Below are 25,229 nucleotides of genomic sequence, written 5' to 3'. Positions count from 1 at the left end.
TTTAACAATAAACTAGTGTATTACTGTGTTCGGATGCCACTTGATGTCAACTGTAAAACGTGGGTCCTAAAGCAAAACCTGTTATTTGGTTGAACTATTGGTCTTCTTCTTTTTTTTTGGCTTTACAGATTTAACTCTAGACATGGATTTATAGTAACATAATACACGTTGAGACCAGAAATGTTAATGACTGTTAATGTCTCCTTGACAGGTTTGCTGGTGAAGATCAAGAATAAAAGTAAAATGTAGCCTGAAAACTGAAAGAGCCCTGAACCTTATTGGACATTGGGGAGCGCCACCTGCTGTTTGTGCACTGTAGGCCTTTTTATTATTATTATTATTTATTTTTTTGCATCAAAAAAATATTCAAACTGAATATGAGCGATCTAGTGGATTGTTAGAAGCCTGATGTCATTTCAGAATGAAATGAAGGTATGACAAGTGTAAGAATTATGTAGAACCAGGAAATGCATTGCTGTTTGCAGATATATTACAATAATTTTATAATTAATGAGACCCTTTTTTATCACACTCTTAAAGATAAAGATTTGTTTTTCATATAACCATTTTGGTTCCTCAAAGAACCTTTCAGTGAACAGTTTGTTGAACCATTGTTTTTTTACACAGTGAAGATCATCTTAATAATCTAAAGAATCGCTTTTCCATGATAAAGAACATCTTGTACACTAGAAAGTTGTACGTTAAAGGTTCTTCATGATGCCAATGAAGAACCTTTATTTTTAAACGTGCACTTATTTAAATCCCTTTATTATACCCTCCATCTAATATTATTCATAAATAAATGTATCCCACTTTAAAGAGGTGGATTCTACAGCAGAATACACATCTTTAGATATAGATAGGAATGCATATTTTCTGCAAATATGTAATTTCATAATTAAATAAGGTTGAAATCATTTTCATCAATTTATTTCAAAGTAAAATTGCACAAAACGCTGTTTTATTTGGTTTCCAGTTTTGTGCAAACAAACGTGCATTACAGAACTCTGCGACTGTCAGACATGGTTGAAGACGTGGAGCTGGAAACCACTTTTCCATCTACAACCTCTTCCACAACTGTGATGACTTTAGTCCTCGAGGTGGAACTGGAGGTTGTTTTGACACTGTAGAAAAAAAAGAAGAAAAAAACCCAGTTACAGGACCTTCATTTTTTTTTGCTTAGAATATAATAATAGTCTGTTCCTGGGAATTTTTAAGATACTTCATTTTTAATGTTTTTGAGCTGAACGGCAGAAAATGATGTAAAAGAAATCAACAGATAAACTCACGTGGTTTCTCCGTCCAGCAGTCTCCTGTACTCTGCGATCTCCATCTCCAGTCTGGTCTTGATGTCCAGAAGTATCTGGTACTCGTAACGCTGGCGCTCCAGATCGGCCCGGAGCTGCACGAAATTCTTTTCCAGGATGGTGACCTAGAGGCACAAAAAACAAGTGGTTTTGTTCCTTTTCAGATCTTACATTCTTAAGTTCATTCATAATGTTTTTTTGTGTTCAACAGAGAACAGAAAGTCAGGTTCGCAGTGACATGAGGGTGAGTAAATTGTGATTTTTTTTGTACTACTCACCTGATGTTGGTAGCTTGACAACTTCATGGAATAACGATTCTTTGTTTCAGACAATGTGGCCTCCAAAGATAATTTCTAAATTGATGATAATATGCACATTCAGAATAAAGAAAAACTAAAATACTAATATAAAGAGTCTTTAGTGATTGTGTATCACTAACCAGGGCTGATATGGACTGGAATTCGATTTCCAATGACTGCAGTCTGGATTTGACCACATTGACTTCAGAGCAAGTTGTTTTCAAGTCTGTGGTGCTGGTGACAACTTCTTGTTTCAGACTTTCTGTCTAAAATAAAAATAGTGGGACGTTATGTGTGTTGAATTGCTGTCTCACACTATTCTGTCATGAAAAGCACATTAAAAGACCTGTGTCCATCCCTGTATATTTTGATAAATCTCACCTTTGTCTTGAACCAGTGCTCAAGATCTCTTTTGTTCTTCGCTGTGACTGATTCATAGTGCTCACGGATTTCTGCCAGGATCTTGGTGAGATCTTCCTGTGGAGCCGCATCAACCTCGACGTGAACCTGTCCGCTCATTTGTGTGCGTGCGGCCAAGAGATCCTAAGAATATGTATGAATCCATATTCATGTCAGTTCAAGTAACCTCACTGATAAATATTGACTTATTTTACACTTATTTTTCACAAATCTGTTCTGACATATACCTGACATATAGTATTAGAGTTTAGATTCAGAGTTGAACTGTAATTGACAAATTATTTTATTTTTGCTAGTGTAACTTATTCTAACACTACTTTCTCTGAACTACCACACAGAAGCATTATATACCTCCTCATGATTCTTCTTCAAAAAGACCAGCTCCTCCTTCAGCCCTTCGATCTGCATGGTGAGGTCTTTTCTGCTGATGTTGAAGTCATCAAGCACCCTCCTCAGCCCGACAATGTCTGCTTCCACAGACTGACGCATGATATGCTCGGTTTCATATCTGTCATGCAGCAACATTTTCTTTAGAAACACTCACACTGGACATTAGACAATTTACTGCAAGAAGCCCACCGCCAAACTGAGGTAAAACTCATTTAATGCAACGCTCATGTATTTTATACATTCTCACTGTAAAAAATGATATCATCAATAAGTTATCACAACATTTGTCATCAAAATAAGTTAAGCAATTTTCAACATCCGACAACTTGATTGTACTCTAAAATTTAAGGCAGCAACTGCTTTTTTTTTTCTTTTCTTTTTTTTACAGTTTTAAAGCCTTGTTGTAATTCCTGTAAATTATTTCTGTGAAAAAACATTCAACAATTTAAACAACATTTTGTAATTGATAACATTATTTGTGAAAATTTCATAATATAATATAAAACATTTGTGGTAAAAATGCTGCTATTTTGCATTTTGAAATATTATGATTTATTTTTGTTTTAATTTAAACTTTTAAGTTTAGTTCAAGGCAAATAGTTAGATAGATAGATAGATAGATAGATAGATAGATAGATAGATAGATAGATAGATAGATAGATAGATAGATAGATAGATAGATAGATAACAACATCCCAGATTTCCATTCCTATACTGCATTATGCTGCTATCAGTAGAATTAATGAGATTTTCTGCTGTGATATGACTTGAGATGCAAACTTGAGTTGAATCTGGTTGGAAGACTCACTTCATTCTGAAATCATTCATGGCCAGGCTGGAGTTGTCAATGCTGAGATGGACTCCACCCTTCAAATGAATGGCTGTCTTGATCTGGACATATAAATATATATCATAATATAAACATATGATTTACTTTTTGCCCCATATTTAGAATATTTCATAGCATGTAACCCTGAAAACCCTAACGTACCTTAGCCTGAAGGTCCTGTATGGTGACATAGTAGGCGGTGTAATCACGAGCCATAGGAGAGGCTTTACCATCAAGGAACTGACGGATCTTCAGCTCCAGATCAGCGTTGGCCTTCTCCAGTGAGCGAACCTTGATCAGGTAAGCGGCCAGACGGTCATTGAGGGTCTGCATGGTGTGTTTCTCATTGCCAATGAAGCTGCTGTCTGCAGATGCTGACGCGCTGAAACCTCCTACAGAAAAAGAGGATTTGGAGATCCGGACCCCTGATCCTCCTGCGCCGCCGTACACGCTGCCAGACCTCACGGTGCTCATCCGGCTGCTTCCTCCACTCGAAGTGGATACACGAATGGATGAGCCACTGGAGGACTTGTAGCTGCTGCGGGTAGAGTAGGTGGAAGCCATGTTGACCGAGAGTTTCTGTCTGCGTCTGTCTGACAGGTCAGTAGATGAAGACAGGAGAACTCCGGCTTCTTTTAAAGAGTGAATCTGAATACAAACACAATACCTGGAATTCCATGCATGTCATCAAGGACATTTTTTGGAACATCTCCAGCAACCTTAAAGGTCACACCTAAGGTTGATCATTTTAAGACTTGTTTTTAGACTTTATCCTTTAATTGTTTATATTTCTTTTTTTTTTTTTTTTTTTTTTTTTGCATAAAAACCTTTAAAAACAAAATTATTTGTTTTATGCTTTAAAAACATCGGGATCAGATATAAAGTTAGCACTTTTTTTATATTTAGCAAGGTTGCATTTATTTGATACAAACAAAGACAAAGACATTTATAATGATACAATAAAATTCTATTTAAATTAAATGCTGTTCATTCATCAGACTCCTGAAAAAATTATCATGGTTTGATATCATGGTTGAAACAACTGTTTTTAACATTGATAGTAATTAGAAATGTTTCTTGAGCAGCAAATCAGCATATTAGAATGATTTCTGAAGGGTCATGTGACACTGAAGACTGGAGTAATGATGCTAAAAAATTCAGCTTTGATCACAGAAATAAATGAGTTTAAAATATATTCACATAGAAAACAGACTGTAGTATTTTTGTTCTTTTTTTCTTTTCTTTTTTACAAATAATTGCAGCCTTGGTGAGCGTCAGAGACTTCTTTAAAAAACATTATAAAGTCTTATATATACTTTAAACAACCCTTAAAATCTTACACAAGTAAATGTATCTTGTTTAAAAAAAATATTTACTTGAACCAAGCCAAAAATACTGTAATATCCATATTACAATATCCTCATATATATATATATATATATATTTATATATATTGCATTGAATGAATACAAATAAACAATAACACAGGATGGTATTGCTATCAACTTCTACTTGAAAAATTGTTGTAGTTTACCATAGACACTTTCTCCCCTTTTTTCTTCGATAGTGTCATTTTCCAGTTTACTTTTCTATACATAATTTTCTTGGTTATTTAGATGTTGTTTCAAAGGCTGCTAAAATACAAACAACATTTTAGAAATACAAATCCTAGCACAGCAATCATCATGAAAAGAGATGCTTTAAACATGTGAGTTTAAAGACCTAAACAGTTCTACCATGCAAATTAATTCAGCTTACTGACGGAACCACATTTTTTTTTTAGGGCTGGGCTGGGCTGGGCTGGCATTTCTGCGGATGATGTGTTTGACATTTGTGGCTTTTTGTATGTTAAGCAGCATTTTCATGGAAAGGTGAGGTTTATGAGAAGCAAGTTCATCAGAATAATAACCAGATAAGTTTCCACTTGTCAGTTTAGCAATTTAAACATCTTTCATTCCAGTTTGACCTTCTTGTTTCTTTACAACATAGCAGGAGAGATTAGTGAAGACTGTGCAATGCTAACTGCTTTATCGTGCACTGAGTGACCCAACACTAACCCTATACTAACTTATCTTTTCATCTTTTCTTATGAATGTTTACTCTCACTTCCATTATTTGTTCACATTCATATGCATTCAGCAGATGCAGTCATCTGAAGTCTGCTGCTAAACCAGCCCATCAAGTGTTGAAACTTTTGTAACTTTTTTACATAGTTGCATTTCTGAGGTTTTGCATACCTAGTTAAAAACATGTTTCTAAGATTTTGAATAATGATATGAGAAATAATTATCACCTGTATTTATTTGAGGATGTGATTGAATTGTATTGGATATTTTTAATTATGGGCATTTGTAATACCCTCTTTGCATTTACCCAGGGGGCAAAGGGGGTTTAGCAGACATGGGCTGCTGTAAAAGGTTGTCATATAAAAATGAAATCTATGATGTCTGAGGATCACAACCTGGGTAGACAACCCGGTCAACAAGCTGCTGGAAACTTGTAATTAGGGTCAAAACAATGCTACCTCAAATTCTGCTTTAACTCCCCGGAATCACCCAATCAATTAATAGTCCAGGCAAAGTAGCGTTTTACGACAGACTAATTGTAAAATAATTTTTTCAGCTTAGATCATTTCTACGAGGTGTCCAGAACAACATACTAAAAGTCCTAAGAAATCCTAGTTGAGGAAATATGTTCAATTCTCATCAATCCGAGATGTGTGCCAATAAGGCCAGGCAACAATACACCCCAATGGGGCTATTTTTTTCCTTTACTCCTATCAAAATGAAACTTTACACAATGAAAGTACCCATGCAAAGTAAAAAAATTTGTATTACAAGTTTCTTTGAAAATGAATTTTAATATGCAAATGAGCTATACACTAATCGAATATAGGCTACCCAAAATACACCCGCATAGGCTTAATTTCTTCCTTTACTCCTACCACAATAAAACTTTACACAATGAAAGTCTACAAGAAAAGTAAAACATTTTGTATTAGAAGTTTCTTTGAAAATGAATTTGAATATGCAAATGAGCAATATACTAATCGAATATGCCCAAAATACACCCTAATGGACTTATTTTTTCCTTTACTCCTATCACAATCAAACCTCACACAGTGAAAGTATACATGAAAAGTAACATTTTTGTTTTACAAGTTTCTTTGAAAAATCTATTTTATATATGCAAATGAGCTCAACACTAGGCCTAATTGACTTATGGCCAAGAATACATAAAGTGGGAGAGAGGCCGCACTATGCTTAAATATATTTTTATTTTTATTTGCAAATAAAAATAAAAATATATTTAAGAATTGTGCGGCCTCTCTCCCACTTTATGTATTCTAATTATCTAGGCCAGCACTCTTAAAGTTGACAAGTATACACATTGAGTGAAGCCTGCTCCTATCCACATTTACTTATGGCCAAGAAACCATAAAGTCACAAGTAGAAAAAACAGGGGCCAAATAACTAACACATTCATGTCCATTCAGTAAGTTAACCTATGCATAAACAGTCACTTGCCACACTTACCTGGGTTACTTTCCACAAAAAGACTTATATTGACCTTAAGAATTGATTGCACAATCTTGCCTCCAGTTGCTTTCTAAATTATTATTTTTATTTTTTAATTTTTTTGAACAAGCCTTACCTAATGACATTCCCCCACAGATAACATCAGAGGAAAGTCTGAATAGCCATCTTAGTCATTAGTAACGTGGTGAGATTAAATTTTGGCCTGGTAGATTTACAAATGATTGGTATTGTTGGTAAGATTACGAGATTACAGGCAGAAGTCATTCTTACCAACTAAACGATTCACTCTCACACAGAAGACAGATGAAAAACCAGATAGACACACTTTCCAGACATTCCAGCTCTTTAAAATAATTTTGCCAGACACCAAAACTGCTTCTCTTTTTGTAGTTAGCAAGTAGCCTATGTCAGACCAGGCGGGCCTCACATCAGACTTCCACCGTTTGTAAAGTAGCTTTGCAGTGTTATGAGAAGCTAGCAACAGCAATATCTAGGTTAGTTAAAGAAAAACTAAAACAAAACTAAAATACAATAAAAAAAAACACCAAAAAGAAACCTCCCCTGTTGTTGCTACCTTGTCGTGGTGGAGAGGCTTGTGTGCCTCCGCGACCCTGAAGACTATACCGGCGGGGGTTATAGTATACCCCTGGCAGGTACTACCAAGCCAGGCAGTTTTCAGGTTAGAGGCCAGTCTAAAAGCAGCATTGCCATCACCCATTGGCAGTAGGATGATTGGATGAAGATTGGGCCGATGTATTTGTCATACATATGAATGGTGTTTCTGCCTATATGCAAATTAGGACATATTCAATAAGTGTGGCGCTCATGTGCATATTCAAATTCATTTCAAAAGAAACTTGTAATACAAAAAAAGTTACTTTTCATGTATACTTTTACTATGTAAAGTTTTATTGTGGTAGGAGTAAAGGAAAAAATGAAGCCTATTTGGGTGTATTTTGGGCATATTTGATTAGTGTATAGCTCATTTGCATATTAGAATTCATTTTCAAAGAAACTTGTAATACAACATTTTTTACTTTTCATGGGTACTTTCATTGTGTAAAGTTTCATTTTGATAGGAGTAAAGGAAAAAAATAGCCCCATTGGGGTGTATTGTTGCCTGGTCTTATTGGCACACATCTCGGATTGATGAGAATTGAACATATTTCCTCAACTAGGATTTCTTAGGACTTTTAGTATGTTGTTCTGGACACCTCATAGAAATGATCTAAGCTGAAAAAAATGTATTTTACAATTAGTCTGTCGTAAAACGCTACTTTGCCTGGACTATTAATTCATTGGGTGATTCCGGGGAGTTAAAGCAGAATTTGAGGTAGCATTGTTTTGACCCTATTTACAAGTTTCAATCAGCTTGTTGACCGGGTTGTCTACCCAGGTTGTGATCCTCAGACATCATAGATTTCATTTTTATATGCCAACCTTTTACAGCAGCCCATGTCTGATTTCCTAAAAAACAGGTGTTTTGCCCCCTGGGTAATTTGTTAGTTTTTTTCACTTTAACTTAAGATGAACATTTCAAAATTGCACCCATGTACAATAGATGACAGAAGAACCACACACATTTTGTCCATGATATGTTTTTATTGTTGTAAATGCTCACAGACTACCACCACATGACAGCTTGATATGTAGGAGCTACAGGTGTATTCTCCAACTGACATGACTCTGGTGTGCTTTACTTAACAAGGGATGTTGAAGAGGAAGAAATCACCGTCCCACCATCAACCACCTCTTCCACAACAGTGATCACTGCTGTTTTAGTGGTAGAGATGGAGCTGGAGGAGGAGTTGGCTAAGATTGCGAAGCTGTTGGGAGACAAAAATACGCAACCAGTTAAACCTGAAATGCCCAATTTGTACCACCTACTGTATCTACAGTATCTACAGTATCTACAGTATCTATCTATCTATCTATCTATCTATCTATCTATGTAGAGTATCTATCTATCTATGTAGCGTATCTATCTATCTATGTAGCGTATATATCTATCTATCTATCTATCTATGTAGCGTATCTATCTATATCTATCTATCTATGTAGAGTATCTATCTGTTTATGTATGTAGAGTATCTATCTATCTATGTAGCGTATCTATCTATATCTATCTATCTATCTATGTAGCGTATCTATCTATATCTATCTATCTATCTATGTAGAGTATCTATCTGTTTATGTATGTAGAGTATCTATCTATGTAGCGTATATATCTATCTATGTAGCGTATCTATCTATCTATGTAGCGTATCTGTCTATCTATCTATGTAGCGTATCTATCTATCTATATCTATCTATCTATCTATCTATCTACGTAGAGTATCTATCTGTCTATGTATGTAGAGTATCTATCTAGCTATCGCAGGAAAAGAATGTGTGTTTTTCAGTCTGCATGTATGCATGTCTATATAAACATGGTCTGTGATTTACCTGCCGCTGGCCTCTGCATCCAGCAGTCTCCTGTACTCTGCGATCTCCATCTCCAGTCTGGTCTTGATGTCCAGAAGCATCTGGTACTCCTGACGCTGGCGCTCCAGATCAGCCCGGAGCTGCACCAGTTGGCCCTCCATTCCACCCACCTACAAGCCGAGAGGAGAAGACAGAACTTTTAACCCCAACACAGGTCATTTTTAAAGCCTTATTAATGAGCTGGCGACAGTAAGAGTAATGTCAGTAAGATTTATGAGATTCTTAGTCTTACTCTTAGGAGCTCTTACCTGTGCCTGGTAGCCGTATAGCTGCAGGGAATAGCGATTCTCAGTCTCACTCAGAGTGCTTTCCAAAGATGATTTCTGGGAGGTAGGAATAATGAGAAAAACATGTGTTAGCAATGTAAATTTCTTTAAACTTTGATAACCAGAAAGTGTACAATTACTTTCTGTCTTACTTTTGAATTGTTTTATATAAATTTTTATTATGCTGAAATTGTGAAATTGTTTATTATGTTGAAATGCTTAGTGCTTAGTTAAATACCATGAAGCTATCAAGCCACACCCTAGCAACCATTTAGAGCACCCTAGCAACAAGTTCCATAGACTTCCAATGAAAGATGTGAAAGGGATATCTTTGGATATAAGTGTCATAGAAACATGAGTGCGTGAATGAAACATTTGACTCAGGGCAGTAAACAGTCAATCACAAATCACCTTAAACACTTCCTAGCCATGCCCTAGCAACCATTGTCAAGCACCCTAGTAACCCAAACTGGCATATCTTCAAATCCGAATGCCATAGAGGGATTGCAGTTGGTTTATTTCATTCATACTGACAAGCAGCCTTTGGAGTATCATCATTGGCAGCTATCAAGCCACTCCCTAGCAATCAAATAGTACCCTAGCAACCTTTTAGCAAGACCTATATCTCTGCATCAGAACCTCGTAGAGAAATGGTGGTTGGCTCCTTTGACTAATGCAAGCAAACAGGACTTTTGAGGAGTACAGGACATTAGGACAGTCTGAGGAGGCTACAGCTGAGGTCGCTCAGAAGTACACCATAAACCAGTGGTTCTCAATTCCAGTCCTCGGGACCCGCTGATCTGCACATTTTGTATGTCTCTTTTATCGGACACACTCAGTTCAGTTCATGGAGTCTCTCCTAACGAGCTGATGATCTGGTTCAGGTGTGTTAAATAAGGGAGACATACAAAATGTGCAGAGCAGCGGGTCCTGAAGACTGGAATTGAGAACCACTGCCATAAACACCTTCGATATGGGCATGTGCATGAAGAATCTGTCATTTGTCTGGAAGTTCAGGGAGAAGTACAAGCACCACCTAGTCCTCCCAGGGCAGTTACATACTGCCATGAACTACCTCAGCATGATCACTAACCATAAGTGGCGTGGTTCAGGCTATGTTGAAACCGTTCTTGAGGCTCAGCTGGACACAAGAGGCTGCCTGAAGATTGTGCTCCAATACCCTCTTGTGCCTCAAGACCGTCTGTGAAGCACTGGAGTGGCTGCTGCTGGAGCGTTTCATTGAGGAGAAGAGTGTCCAGCTCACTCCTGAGGCTCTGCTCAACCTCACCAAGTCGTGTGACCGACAGAACCTTGACCCTGTTCTTCAAGATGACTCCACCCTCAACATCATCAGGTATTATATGGAGTATCAAGACAAGGTCCGCAACAGTCATCTCGGCAAGACAGCAGTGTTCTGGCTGTCTGTCACGGACCACGGGTGGCTCATTTTCATGCTACTCTTTTCTGTGAAGACCAACAACCTGGCGCTCTTCCATAAGTGCAGTGGGAACATGGCGGGCTTGTGCTTCGCAGTTTGCTGGCTACCATAGAGCTGTAATCGGGCCTTAAAAGTTCGGCCCGAAAAGGCCCGAGCCCGACAGAGTTTGGCCCGAGCCCGACAAGTACATTTTGATTGACAGCTTTTTAAAAGCCCGAACCCGTTTACAGCCCGACTGTCCAAAAGGCCGTCTATCAGCAGTGATAAGAGTGTCGGAGAATAGCGCGGACACGCGCTTCACACCGCGAGCCGGCACACGCACCACTCGGCGGAAAAGGGAGAGAAAGGAAAAAAGAGACTGCGCCGCACGCACACAGCTTTGTCTTTCGTAAAAAAAAGGAGTAATTTATACATTTTTTAACATCATTTATTCATGACTAACGGAGGCTAGAGGCCACTTGGAAGTTGGAACAAAGAAATAAAATAAGTCCTCCAGAGACCAGCCTCCATTTCACCTCCTCAAGATCCATTTTCACGCTAATCTAAACACATCACCTGACCGCTCATTTACCACGCAACCCGAAGCGCGAGCCCGAGCCCGGCCCGAGCCCGTGTAAAATAATAGAAATTAAGACCGAACCCGACCAAACCCGTCGGGTCCCGTCGGGTCCCGTCGGGTTCGGGCAAAGATCTTCAGCTCTAGGCTACCATCGCAGTGTTTTCCGCCAACTGGCAACAATGGTGTTGAAATACCATTGGTTAAATTGGCAGTGGGTGGGATCACACAGACCAAAACAAAAACAGATATTCCGACACAGAATGCACATTTCAAAATAAAATTACTGGCTGTAATATTGTTTTTCAGAGAAACAAGTATTTGAAGCATGTGTCCTACATCTCTGCAAACATATTATGGTATTTTTATGCTTCAGTACATGCAAAAAAAAATACATAGAGCAAATTGAAATATGATTGATGTGTCTAAATAGTTTTTGGGCCCACTGTTCATTTCTTGAACACATACTTACCGTGGAAAAGAGGGACTGAAGCTCAATCTCCAGTGACTGTACTGTGCTCTTCACTGTGTTGACCTCGGTTTTCGACGTCTCCAAGGTCTCTGTGCTTGCTACAACCTCTTGCTTCATGGTCTCGGACTGCAAAATAAGTATTTATTTTTATTTAATGCATGTATAAACAAAATATTGAGGTAGTTGTGCTAATGTTTATGGCACATACTACTCACCGTAATACGTTTTTTTCTTTTCTTTTTGTGCAAGATCTGATCAGTTATAAAAATTTAGTTTTAACCTCACTATTGATGTTTTGCTTCCCTTTCATCAACTATTATTTGGACCAGCTTTGTTATTTTATTTCCAACATTTTTGAGCTGGGCCCATGGAATGCATATGACTTTATGGGTGTTGTGTTTCTCATATACAAGTCAAGAACTGGACTTAACCAAACCTTCTGCTGGAACCAGCCTTCAAGCTCTCTCTGGCTCTTGGCTACGACGGTCTCGTAGTGCTCACGCATCTCAGCTAGAATTTTGGTGAGGTCTTCCTGTGGTGCGGCATCAACTTCCACGTTGATCTGTCCACTCATCTGGTCACGTGAGGTCAAGAGGTCCTGAAGATACATTATATATCATTTTCAGATGTCCATTTCAAAATATCTTCCCATCATCACCTGTTTATTCTTGTCTTTAAAAGTCATGGTATGGAAATATGTTACAAAATAGTGACATCTTGAGCTTAAGGCTATAAAGCACCTGTGTGACCTGACCCCCTGTCTAAAACGTTTAACTGGAACAGTCTTGTGTTTTGCTCTGCTCCATTATGAACAGCCTAAAGTGTTTTGAAATTATTTACTACCTCCTCGTGATTCTTCTTTATGTAGACCAGCTCCTCTTTGAGCCCATCGATCTGCAGATTGAGGTCTTTATTATTCATGTTGAGCTCGCTAAGAACACTCTTTAACCCCGCGATGTCGGCCTCCACAGACTGACGCATTGCCAGCTCGTTCTCATACCTGTCAAATAAAAGGAAACATTTTTAAAAGAACATTATTTGATCAACATCAAGATTTTACGTAAAAATCTATAGTTTACTGCTATACTAGTTCATACTATACAGGTTCAAAATAGTTTACTAGTTCATTTTAAATGGTATTTTAATGTGACAAATAGATTATTAAACTATTTTAAAATGTGTGTAGCATAGTGTGTAGCATTGTCACAGAGATGAACATACAAATTACCCAAAAGCAGATGACTTGCACTGCAGTTATTTGTTGTTGTTTTTCTAGAATGTGTGCATTTGCACAGCATATATTCTATACGATTTATTTATTTAATAAAAAAGAAATATAATTACTTCATTCTGAAATCATCTGCAGCCAAGCTAGCATTGTCAATGCTGAGGTGGACTGTGTTCTTTACTTGCATGGCACCCAAGATCTGAGAACAAAACCCAAGAAAAGTAAAACAATTTTGATTTTGTTTTGTTTGCATGTTGTATTGGGAATTAAGATGATTAGGTTATGCCATTTTCTTATAGCAGTAACCACAAAGAATCTACCTAGCTAGACTTACTTTAGCCTGGAGGTCACTGGTAGTAGCCTCGAAGGCTGAGTAGTTACGAGCACTGCCAGAAGGAGAGATTCTGCTCTCAAGGAATTGGCTTATCTTCAACTCAAAGTCAGCATTGGCCTTTTCTAGGGAGCGGACCTTCTCTAGGTAAGTAGCCAGACGATCGTTAAGATTCTGCAACGTGAACTTCTCATTGCCAATGATGCTGTCATCTGCTCCTCCAGAGACACTGAATCCTCCCCCTGCTGCAGCACCAAATCCCCCGCCGAATCCTCCACCAGCACCAAATCCCCCACCGAATCCTCCACCAGCACCAAATCCCACACCGAATCCTCCACCAGCACCTCCTGCAGCACCAAACCCGCCTCCAAATCCACTTCCTGACCCTGCTGCGGACATGGAACGAGAGACACTGGAGATCCGGACCCCTGAACCCCCTGCACCCCCATACACGCTGCCAGCCCTCATGGCGCTGATGCGGCCACCTCCACCTCCTCCACCTGAACCGGAGAATCGTGAGGAGCCCATTGAGGACCTGCTGGAAACAAAGCTGCCGCTGGAGAAGGTGGTAGCCATGTGGACGGTGGTTTGTGGCCTTACTCTGCTATGCCTGGAGAGTGAGTACAGTGGAGAAACTCTGGGTCCTTTTATGTGCTGGTGAAGCTCGCAAGGAAAGACTTGGTAACCTTATTTCCATCAAAAACTTGCTGACACAGGCATTCTGTCAGCTTAAATCATCTTAAAGTGAAAAGTGACGCTAAAACAAAATTGGTTGATTGATAATCCCCTCAAGTAAGTGAGATAGACGCTTACATTCCCCCTCTAAACTTTCTCTGATGAGACCTCTACATGTTTAGACATTTGTGGACATTTTTCACTGCTGATTTGTAACCCTGGACCACAAAACCAGTCACAAGGGGCTCTTTTTTTAATTTTTTTTATTGAGATTTATACATTATCTAAAAGCTGGATAGGACAATATTTGGCCGAGATACAACTATTTGAAAATCTGGAATCTGAGGGTGCAAAAAAATCAAAACATTGAGAAAATTGCCTTTAAAGTTGTCCATTTATGTTTGTGATTGTGCTGCATCCACTCACAAAAATATATATATTTTATATATTTACAGTTGGACATTTGCAAAATATCATCATGGAACATGATCATTACTTAAAATATCCTAATGATTTTTACATCAGTTCACCCAAAAATGAAAATTCTGTCATCATTTACTCACCCTCAAGTTCTTCCAAACAGGTATGAGTTATTCTGCTGAACACAAAAGAAGATTTTTGAAGAATGTCTGTAACTAAACAGTTGGTGGGCCCCATTGACTTCCAGAGTATAGAAAAAAATACTATGAAAGTCACTGGGGCCCATCAACTCTTTGGTTACCGACATTCTTCAAAATGTCTTATTTTGTGTTCAGCAGAAGAAAGAAACTCAAACAGGTTTGGAACAACTTGAGGGTGAGTAAATGATGACAGAATCCCAACCATCCCTTTAAAGGCTGTTAAAGTTGCAGTCGGCAGTTTTTCCTCTTTGTCGCCATCTCTGTTCGAAATCTGCAATTGCAGTTATTCGCGGAATTATCAACTTTACCTGCGTTGTGCCTCGGCATGGCACAGCGCGGATGAATCCAATGTTTTGAGGAGAATGTGCGGTTGTCAATCACCGCGCTGGTGGTGTGGATACAGTCATTCGCAATCACAGATTCTACTTTTTGGAGTTATGACCAACATAAGAATTTTCACCAGAAAATGTCGTCTGAACAAGTAAGTAACATCCACTTTTGTTCTGACCAACTAAGGGGGAAAAAAAGCAATGCAGTAAATCATGCCGATTAAATCTAACGATCGCTTATCATATCACGTAAAACCGTGCAAATTATACTTTGTTCTCAAATTGTTAATGCCAACAACATCAGCATTGCGTGACTACATTTAATGCCCTTCTGATATTTGTCCTTGTTTTCGCATGGGCCGGTTGCAGTCTCTTTTTTCTCCGAAGTCTGAAGACTTTAGCGTTTTACAACGGGTGAATCTCCAGTTGTCACTGGTGATTGTCGTTTGAACCTTTCTGGATCCGCCATCAAATTGATAAGTTTAATAATATCAAGTGCTGTGAGAAAAGGCTATAAATCTCCACCACCAACATCCTCACACGCAATATAGCCTCTACTAGCCGAGACTCCTTCTTTATGTGTACAGATGTGACGTAATGACGCAAAGACATGCTCGAATTTCCCGCGGAAATTCACCAGTACCACTGGAATTAAAAACATTGTTACAAGCTTACCATTTTGAATCGAGCTAAGGCAAGCAGATAGTGTTGAACACTGGCTGGTTATGTACTTGCTCAAACATTTATTTTGGATAATTTTTAACCCCAAAAAGTTACGGACTGCAGCTTTAATTAACTCAATAAAATTATACTCTCATTTACAGTAAAATTGTACTGCTTGTGAAGTTGTTACTTTAAAATCTGAGCCACAAAAAGCTCACTGCAGAATTTGAACACCAGCAGCATCATACAAGTGATGTAACCATGTTAGAAGAAGCAAGTGTGATTTCAGAGCCATGCTAATCTCATTGACAATTATATAACAGTTTTACTATATATGGGCACTAAGAGGTAAAAGTGAACTGTTTGAACCTTCTCATGTTTGAGCATGTATCGGGATGTTTCCCACCATGTTTTTAACATATCAAATTCCTCCCTTAGGCTGTTGAGCTCAGGGCAGAACTCTGCATAAAAAGAGATTCATGATAAAAAAAATTTCCTACAGAGGACAAGCAGTTTGGAGAATGAATGGATTATTTAATATAATAAAAATATCTGAATGAACATTTGATTGAGTTTTAAGTTTTAAAACGCCAAATCAGATTGTCAGTAATTATAATACTATAAATTATTATCCTATTCTACACAATTTTGCTGTTCATTAATCAACACAGAAAATGTTACCCAGTTTTAGATGTTAGAATTCAGCATGCTTGAGCTGCAGAAATTTACAGTAGTATTTGACATCTCCCTATTTTACTTATATTCAAAAAGTCGCACAAAAAAAACCTGAAAGAAAACAAATTAATTCTCCATTTTATACCTAACAATGTTCATTGTCAAAATGCTATGGTAAAAAGTTTAAAATTGTATGTATGATGAGTGTATGATGATTAAAATGTATGTAATTCAACGTTTTAAACAATGGCAGCCTACTAGTCTTATTTGTTCATAAGTCACCAATGGAAAATGTATTAAAATGAATAATTGTTCATCAATTTTGTCATTAATTCACCTAAAAGCAACATGTTTTCGATGCCACCTTTCTTAAAAAGGAAAATGCAAGGTTCTTTAAATTTTAGAAGATGATTCTCAGTCGTACAAAAACTTAAATCTAACGGTGTTAAAAGAAAAGGTATAGGCTGTCCTCTGCAAACGAATTTTTTATTAAATATTAAGTAAAATATTAACAATATATTTAGTACAATTTCTTGGAAATGTAAACTTGATGTACAAACAATGTTTGTTTGTCAGCGTCGATTGCGTGCTCAACCACAAGAGCGCGCGCGCGTGACAAGAAAGGCGCGGTTTTCTGAAGGCGAGTCAGAGAATCAGAGGTGAGACACTTTACTTCACTCACAACAACCACACATTATATAACGTTTATGACCAGATGTGGAATATCATAATATTAATAATAACGTTATAATCTATAATTGAAAACCAGTATACCTAGAGTAGGCCTACTAGACATGTGTCCCTAAGTTAAAATGACTTGGTAACAACAACAGTTCAATAATAACAGATTTAAAAAAATCCGTCAAAAGACAGTGGTTTCAGATAAAGTGTGTAGAGATATTCTACATTTGGCTGAGTTTGACGACTGCTGCGGATAAAACAAGATTCAGAATCCAAATGCTAAAGATGATGGTCTCATCCACATTGATGTAGCTACAACAATAATCATTATCAATAATAATAATAAATACTTACTGTAGTTGAAGTCATCTTCCCGGAACATGTACCTTACAATTGGATTTGCAATTTTACAAGGATGTGTAGAAATGTGTCTGCATTGTTACATTCACAGTACTTAAAAGTTTATGTTAAGTAGGCGTACTGACAGGGGCTTATTTATTTACAGTGGTGGTCCTAGCTCTTTTGGTGCCATAAACGAGATAACATATTTGGATCCATCTGTCAACTTTGTGTTGTAACCTCACCCTTTACCCCATGGCATAATAAATTGTGAATGTCAAAACTGGTTGATTGATCTCCTCAAGTAAGTAAGATAGACGCTTGCATTCCCTTTCTAAAGTTTTCTCAGATTAGAGCTCTGTATGTGTTCAGACATGTGTGGACTTTTTTCCACAGCTGGTTTTACTATCATTTGCTGATCTGCTGATCACTCTGATCTGTTTTTGTTTTTTATTTAAATGCCTTTTGCCTACATTTTCACATTGACTCAATATGGCATCAAAACAAAACTAAAGAAAATAAGACAAACACAAGAAATTCTCAGTTAGACCACTTTTATTGGAATTTTTTTTAATCACTCTGTGGTAGATTGTTGCTGCTCAAGAGCTCTTTTGAGACGTGGTCTCGCTGGTAGCCTGGGAAGATGAGCTGACCACTTTGCCATCCACCACCTCTTCCACAATGGTTACCACTTTACGTGTAGTTGTGCTTGAGCTTGAGCTTGAGCTTTTGCTTGAGCTTGTGCTTGAGAGGCTGCAGAGGTAGAAACACATACAATTACATTACTGAAATGCTAGGCAGATATTTCCATCCCACTTTAATTTTGTTTGTTGAAATAAGTCACCACTGCTCAATGAAAAATGTTGCCACTACTGTTTATTCTAAACGCAGTTCTTTAGAGATTTTGTGTTGTAGATGTCTCACCTAACAGACTCTCCATCCAGCAGTCTTCTGTACTCTGCAATCTCCATCTCCAGTCTGGCCTTGATGTCCAGAAGCATCTTATACTCTTGACCTTGGCGCTCCAGATCGGCACGAAGTTGCACCAGTTGCTCTTCCATGCTGGTCACCTGGAACTGGTAGCCAGACAACATGGAGCCGTAGCGAGCCTGCGTTTCTGCCAAAGTGCCTTCCAATGACGATTTCTGTTGGGGGGGAAATTAATCATTCAGTGTTCTGCACAATGTGATGACGGAACTTTAAAGGATTAATTTCTCCTTGCTTACCATACTGAGTTGAGACTGCAACTCGATTTCAAGACTCTGGAGTGTGCGTTTAACCTCTGTGATTTCAGATCGGGATGTTGTAAGGGTTTCTGTGCTAACAGAAACTTCCTTGCTAAGGGCTTCGCTCTATGAAAGACAATCCATAGCAAAGCAGTCAGGTAAGTCTGTTGGATTGGAATATAATGCTGCCCTTTCTTTAAAAACATCAGATTTTTACCTTGGTCTGGAACCAAGCCTCAAGATCCTTGCGATTCTTGTTAGCAACAGCCTCATAATGCTCACGGATTTCAGCCATGATCTTTGTCAGGTCTTCCTGTGGTGCTGCGTCAACCTCTACATTGACCTGTCCGCTCATCTGGGCACGTGATGCCAAGAGTTCCTAAAGATGTAAGAAGAAACCACTGAGTATTTGCTTCATTTAAAGGAATCACTTATTTATCAAAGAGTGTGAACCAATCACCAACTTACCTCCTCGTGGTTCTTCTTGAGGAAGATCAGCTCTTCTCTCAGCCCCTCAATCTGCATCTCCAGATCAGATCTGGCCATTGTCAGCTCATCCAGCACTCTTCTCAGCCCAGCAATATCTGCCTCTACAGACTGCCTCATGCTCAGCTCATTCTCATATCTGCACAAAAAAACTAACTGATATAAATACTTTTGACCATTTATAGATGTTGGAAGTGCTGTTTGTTTATTCACTTACTTGACTCTGAAGTCATCTGCAGCCAGCTTGGCATTGTCAATGCTCAAGTAGATGCCTCCGTTTAGACCAGTAGCATTCAGAATCTTCAAGTGGAAAAAAAATTATAAATAAAGTCAAATTTAGATATCTCTTGAAGTTACCTACTTGAGAAATATGGTATTTTTTCCCATGCATTCTGAATATATGCTTTGCAAATGAGGAAACATGGGATATTGAAATTGGATAGTTTTTATCTGGATAGGTTAATGATTGACTTGAATTAGATGTTCTGTAGTTATGTCACGTACCTTGGCCTGAAGGTCACTGATAGTAGCGTAATAGGCACTGTAGTCCCGAGAAGAGGGGGATGTCTTGCTCTCCAGGAACTGGCGGATCTTCAGCTCAAACTCAGCATTAGCCTTCTCAAGGGTGCGCACCTTCTCCAGGTAGGTGGCCAGACGGTCATTTAGGTTTTGCATGGTGGCTTTCTCATTTGCAGACACATCAACAGCATCAGCCAGGTTGAAACCAGCACCACCTCCAAAACCAGCACCACCTCCAAAACCAGCACCACCTCCAAAGCCAGCACCTCCAGCAGAGAAGGAACGAGAAGCAGAGGCACTGGAGATACGGACACCGGTACCTCCTGCTCCCCCATACACACTACCGGCACGCATTGCTGAGACACGACCAGCTCCACCACCAAAGCCAGAGAAGTGAGAAGATCCTCCTGAGGACGTGTAGCTGCGGGTGGATGAAGAAGAAGACATCATTTTGAAGGAGGCTTGCTGTTGTTCTCTACTCTGGAGAATGAGCGAGTGGATGAGTGAGGAGTAGACGACCCTTGCTCCCTTTATGTGGACAAATGGGGGAGGGACTAGATGGATGGATTTACCTATAAGGTGGGGGAGCGTGAAACTATTTGCCCATTCCTCGAGGCAGCAGGCGTGGCTGAAGACGGGTTTGCATGGTATGATAATATAAAACAGTGCCACTTAAATTCCTTAAAGTTTGACTCAAGCATGAAATCATGGATTTACTGAAATGGGGGGGTTTCTTCTTTTTTGTGTTTTGTTAAATGAACTAATTTCTTTCTACTTTAATGAAACCTTTGCTGTTTGCACAGTATATTGGCCCTATCAGTCCGATAAGTAAAATAGGAAAATATATTTAGATATATTCAAGAAACAATAGCCAAATGATCATAAGACCCCACATTATATGTAGTTGGCCTGTTGTTAAACAAAAATTAATAAAAATGTTTACTCAAAGATATTTTTTGTTGTGTGGGACACAGGCATTTTATTTCTTGATTCTTTGTTATATTATTCTTGGCTGTACATAGGTATCTATCATTTATTTATTCCAGTGGTTTATAATTGGCCAAATTGAAAATGATTCTGGGGTAAAAGTTTGCTTTGTTTTATTTATTCCAGCGGTTTATTTATTTGTTTTCCACTGCAGTAATTGTTTGGTGTCATTTGACACATGTACAGATGTTCCAAGGTGAAATTAGATATATATAATTTCACAAAAGGCAGATTCAAAATTATTTTTATTTTTTTTACAGATATACATTACATTTAAATATACATTTAGATCTAAATTTAAACAACAATTTTTTAATGTCCTTACTATTGCATCAAAATGAGCTAGATTAAAAACCAAATGATTAAAAGCAGGTTTAGCTTGTCTGAAGTGGGTTTTGGGTGACTTGATATTAACCAGATTTGTGAGGTGTTGGAATGTTTTCATTTCAAAAGGCAAATTGAAAGTTTTAATGTTGTATGTAACAAAGTTGTGTAGGGCAACTTTTAAATGTTTGGAATGAGGAGTGAATGTATTACCATAAAGCTAAACACAGCTCGTTTCTAATATACAGTAGGCCTAGTTTCATTTAAAATAAATAAATACTAATAATTATATAAATTCCTAATATAGAATAACTAATTCTGAAGTGGTGATTATTAGATTTTGAGTTCCGAGTGACACTGTACAGAGTTAACCCTACTTTACACTTTTTGACCAGCAGGAGGCAATGTCCATAAACTGTGCGGGGTCCCTCCCGGCATTCAGTATGTAATCATGCAACAGAAGGAACTTTATTGCACTGCAATTGCTGCAGGGATAGCTATCCCTTTCCAGATAGTCACCTAGAGCAGTGTTTCCCAACCTCATTTCTGGAGGCACATTGTTGAATCTGGTATGTTTACCTGGGGTTTGCTCCTTTGCTCAAGGCCACAGGGGATGACCCTTTGGGGTTTGACTCTGCAACCTTTACCAGCTTATGTCCATTCAGTGGTATTGCTGACAGGGCCGTTCTTAAGGCGGTGCAACCGGTGCGACCGCACCGTGCGCCGCGCTTGAGGGGGCCCTGCAGTGAACGGACAGAGTGGAATGGACCATGCTTAGGACGGCCCTGATTTCTGAAATACTTTTGGTGCTTTTATTAGCCAACCATTTTGAAAATGCTTAATTTGAATCCATCCTGACTTTGGACAGGAAAGGTATCTTTGAAACTTTCAAAGGGGCTGACAGGGGCTTATTTATTTAGAGTGGTGGTCCTAGCTCTCTTGATGCCATAAAGGAGATAACATATTTGGATCCATCTGTCAACTTTATGTTATAACCTCACCCTTTACCCCATGGCATAATAAATTGTGAATGACCCAATAGCATAAGACTGGTCAAAAGTGGTTGATTGATAATCTCCTCAAGTAAGAAAGATAGACGCTTGCCTTCCCTTTCTAAACTTTTTTCAGATGAGAGCTCTGTACATGTTCAGACATGTGTGGACTTTTTTGAATTCAAATTGTTGAGGGCGTGCCAGAGAGAGATTTATTTAGTTATTTTAGGACTGGTCATATTTGTGAAACATTTTGCTTGTATTTGTAAATGGATATATTTATTAAAAGATAATGTCCTTGTCCTTTGCAGCAAAGTGAACTTTAGCCTGATTTAATGTATGCAATTTAATGCATCGGCAGATTATTGATGTTTAAATATTTGTATTGGTAATTGAGAACAGCCATGTAATCAGGTCTTTGAGTTAATTGTTATTTCTTTTTTCTAATTCTAATGTTTTATACCACACCTAGGTTAATACTAGCTGATCTGTTTTTGGTTTTTTATTTAAATGCCTTTTGCCTACATTTTCACATTGACTCAATATGGCATCAAAACAAAACTAAAGAAAATCAGACAAACGCAAGAAATTCTCAGTTAGACCACTTTATTGGTAGTTTTTTTAATCACTCTGTGGTAGAATGTTACTGCTCAAGAGCTCTTTTGAGACGTGGTCTGGCTGGTAGCCTGGGAAGATGAGCTGACCACTTTGCCGTCCACCACCTCTTCCACAATGGTTACCACTTTACGTGTAGTTGAGCTTGAGCTTTTGCTTGAGCTTGTGCTTGAGAGGCTGCAGAGGTAGAAACACATACAATTACATAACTGAAATGCTAGGCAGATATTTCCATCCCACTTTAATTTTGTTTGTTGAAATAAGTCACCACTGCTCAATGAAAAATGTTGCCACTACTGTTTATTCTAAACGCAGTTCTTTAGAGATTTTGTGTTGTAGATGTCTCACCTAACAGACTCTCCATCCAGCAGTCTTCTGTACTCTGCGATCTCCATTTCCAGTCTGGTCTTGATGTCCAGAAGCATCTTATACTCTTGACCTTGGCGCTCCAGATCGGCACGAAGTTGCACCAGTTGCTGTTCCATGCTAGTCACCTGGAACTGGTAGCCGGACAACATGGAGCCGTAGCGGGCCTGCGTTTCTGCCAAAGTGCCTTCCAATGACGATTTCTGTTGGGGGGAAAATTAATCATTCAGTGTTCTGCACAATGTGATGACGGAACTTTAAAGGATTCATTTCTCCTTGCTTACCATACTGAGTTGAGACTGCAACTCGATTTCAAGACTCTGGAGTGTGCGTTTAACCTCTGTGATTTCAGATCGGGATGTTGTAAGGGTTTCTGTGCTAACAACAACTTCCTTGTTAAGGGCTTCGCTCTATGAAAGACAATCCATAGCAAAGCAGTCAGGTAAGTCTGTTGGTTTTGAATATAATGCTGCCCTTTCTTTAAAAACATCAGATTTTTACCTTGGTCTGGAACCAAGCCTCAAGATCCTTGCGATTCTTGTTAGCAACAGCCTCATAATGCTCACGGATTTCAGCCATGATCTTTGTCAGGTCTTCCTGTGGTGCTGCGTCAACCTCAACATTGACCTGTCCGCTCATCTGGGCACGTGCTGCCAAGAGTTCCTAAAGATGTAAGAAGAAACCACTGAGTATTTGCTTAGTTTAGAGGAATCACTTATTTATCAAAGAGTGTGAACCAATCACCAACTTACCTCCTCGTGGTTCTTCTTGAGGAAGATCAGCTCTTCTCTCAGCCCCTCAATCTGCATCTCCAGATCAGATCTGGCCATTGTCAGCTCATCCAGCACCCTTCTCAGCCCAGCAATATCTGCCTCTACAGACTGCCTCATGCTCAGCTCATTCTCATATCTGCACAAAAAAGTAACTAATAAAAATGCTTTTGATCTTTTATAGATGTTGGAAGTGCTGTTTATTTATTCACTTACTTGACTCTGAAGTCATCTGCAGCCAGCTTGGCATTGTCAATGCTCAAGTAGATGCCTCCGTTTAGACCAGTAGCATGCTGAATCTTCAAGTTGAAAAATGAATAAATAAAGTCAAATTTAGATATCTCTTGAAGTTACCTACTTGAGAAATATGGTATTTTTTCCCATGCATTTTGAATATATGCTTTGCAAATGAGGAATGAACTTGGATAATTTTTATCTAAAGGTAGGTTAATGATTGACTTGAATTAGATGTTCTGTAGTTATGTCACGTACCTTGGCCTGAAGGTCACTGATAGTAGCGTAATAGGCACTGTAGTCCCGAGAAGAGGGGGACGTCTTGCTCTCCAGGAACTGGCGGATCTTCAGCTCAAGATCACCATTAGCCTTCTCAAGGATGCGCACCTTCTCCAGGTAGGTGGCCAGACGGTCATTGAGGTTTTGCATGGTGGCTTTCTCATTTGCAGAAACATCAACAGCATCAGCCAGGTTGAAACCAGCACCACCTCCAAAACCAGCACCTCCTCCAAAGCCAGCACCTCCAGCAGAGAAGGAACGAGAAGCAGAGGCACTGGAGATACGGACGCCGGTTCCTCCTGCTCCCCCATACACACTACCGGCACGCATTGCTGAGACACGACCAGCTCCGCCACCAAAGCCAGAGAAGTGAGAAGATCCTCCTGAGGACGTGTAGCTGCGGGTGGATGAAGAAGAAGACATCATTTTGAAGGAGGCTTGCTGTTGTTCTGTACTCTGGAGAATGAGCGAGCGGATGAGTGAGGAGTAGACGACCCTTGCTCCCTTTATGCGGACAGATGAGGGAGGGACTAGATGGATGGATTGCCTAAGGTGGGGGAGCGTGAAACTATTTGCCCATTCCCCGAGGCAGCAGGCGTGGCTGAAGACGGGTTTGCATGGTATGTTAACATATGTGACCCTGGTTCACAAAACCAGTCACATGTCGCATGGGTATATTTGTAGCAATAGCCAACAATACATTGTATGGTTAAAAATTATCGATTTTTCTTTTCTGCCAAAAATCATTAGGCTATTAAGTAAAGATCATGTTCCATGAAGATATTTTGTAAATTTCTTACCGTAAATATATAAAACATTTATTTTTGTGAGTGAAATCAGCACATTCGAGATTTTCAAATAGTTGTATCTCGGCCAAATATTATCCTATC

At 38.8% G+C, this 25,229-nt stretch overlaps 3 protein-coding genes across 3 annotated transcripts; all 3 read right to left on the bottom strand.

Annotated features, from left to right (window-relative positions):
* Window positions 1-914: 914 nt before the first annotated feature.
* Window positions 915-24,833, bottom strand: LOC309510742 (uncharacterized protein). Its single transcript, XM_082185609.1, has 16 exons — window positions 24,319-24,833; window positions 24,043-24,125; window positions 23,809-23,965; window positions 23,558-23,719; window positions 23,341-23,466; window positions 23,039-23,259; window positions 22,729-22,867; window positions 4,780-4,848; window positions 3,408-3,893; window positions 3,225-3,307; window positions 2,378-2,534; window positions 1,988-2,149; window positions 1,747-1,872; window positions 1,586-1,660; window positions 1,290-1,432; window positions 915-1,124 (listed from the first exon to the last, which is right to left on the bottom strand). Exons 1-16 carry the CDS (start codon window positions 24,763-24,765, stop codon window positions 998-1,000), a joined length of 2,763 nt encoding a protein of 920 aa, XP_082041735.1. The 5' UTR covers window positions 24,766-24,833; the 3' UTR covers window positions 915-997.
* On the bottom strand, window positions 7,211-14,842 carry LOC309511145 (keratin, type I cytoskeletal 50 kDa-like). The gene is made up of 8 exons (XM_082186240.1): window positions 13,563-14,842; window positions 13,345-13,427; window positions 12,844-13,000; window positions 12,437-12,598; window positions 12,001-12,126; window positions 9,517-9,591; window positions 9,230-9,378; window positions 7,211-8,610 (listed from the first exon to the last, which is right to left on the bottom strand). The coding sequence occupies exons 1-8, from the start codon at window positions 14,133-14,135 to the stop codon at window positions 8,481-8,483; spliced, it is 1,455 nt and encodes a 484-aa protein (XP_082042366.1). The 5' UTR covers window positions 14,136-14,842; the 3' UTR covers window positions 7,211-8,480.
* On the bottom strand, window positions 18,079-20,293 carry LOC309511150 (keratin, type I cytoskeletal 50 kDa-like). The gene is made up of 7 exons (XM_082186247.1): window positions 19,758-20,293; window positions 19,471-19,553; window positions 19,236-19,392; window positions 18,985-19,146; window positions 18,768-18,893; window positions 18,466-18,686; window positions 18,079-18,294 (listed from the first exon to the last, which is right to left on the bottom strand). The coding sequence occupies exons 1-7, from the start codon at window positions 20,220-20,222 to the stop codon at window positions 18,141-18,143; spliced, it is 1,368 nt and encodes a 455-aa protein (XP_082042373.1). The 5' UTR covers window positions 20,223-20,293; the 3' UTR covers window positions 18,079-18,140.
* Window positions 24,834-25,229: the final 396 nt, after the last annotated feature.

Source organism: Leuciscus leuciscus (genome assembly GCF_965113295.1).
Source record: "Leuciscus leuciscus genome assembly, chromosome: 12".
NCBI lineage: Eukaryota > Metazoa > Chordata > Actinopteri > Cypriniformes > Leuciscidae > Leuciscus > Leuciscus leuciscus.
The sequence above is the reverse complement of the archived record's forward strand: the minus strand, read 5'-3'. Positions and strand labels throughout refer to the sequence as shown.

Bases quoted from the DNA above. Each gene is read 5' to 3' on its own strand.
- LOC309510742 (XM_082185609.1), bottom strand. From the start codon at position 24,765: ATGATGTCTTCTTCTTCATCCACCCGCAGCTACACGTCCTCAGGAGGA. The intron at 1,661-1,746 runs GTTAGTGATACA...TCATCAATTTAG, and splicing joins TCCAGTCCATATCAGCCCTG to AAATTATCTTTGGAGGCCAC. The intron at 1,433-1,585 runs GTGAGTAGTACA...TTGTGCCTCTAG, and splicing joins TGTCAAGCTACCAACATCAG to GTCACCATCCTGGAAAAGAA.
- LOC309511150 (XM_082186247.1), bottom strand. From the start codon at position 20,222: ATGATGTCTTCTTCTTCATCCACCCGCAGCTACACGTCCTCAGGAGGA. The intron at 18,894-18,984 runs GTAAAAATCTGA...TGTCTTTCATAG, and splicing joins AGGCTTGGTTCCAGACCAAG to AGCGAAGCCCTTAGCAAGGA. The intron at 18,687-18,767 runs GTAAGCAAGGAG...CCCCCCCAACAG, and splicing joins TGCAGTCTCAACTCAGTATG to AAATCGTCATTGGAAGGCAC.
- LOC309511145 (XM_082186240.1), bottom strand. From the start codon at position 14,135: ATGGCTACCACCTTCTCCAGCGGCAGCTTTGTTTCCAGCAGGTCCTCA. The intron at 12,599-12,843 runs GTAGTAAATAAT...ATGTATCTTCAG, and splicing joins TAAAGAAGAATCACGAGGAG to GACCTCTTGACCTCACGTGA. The intron at 9,592-12,000 runs GTAAGTATGTGT...CCTACCTCCCAG, and splicing joins TTCAGTCCCTCTTTTCCACG to AAATCATCTTTGGAAAGCAC.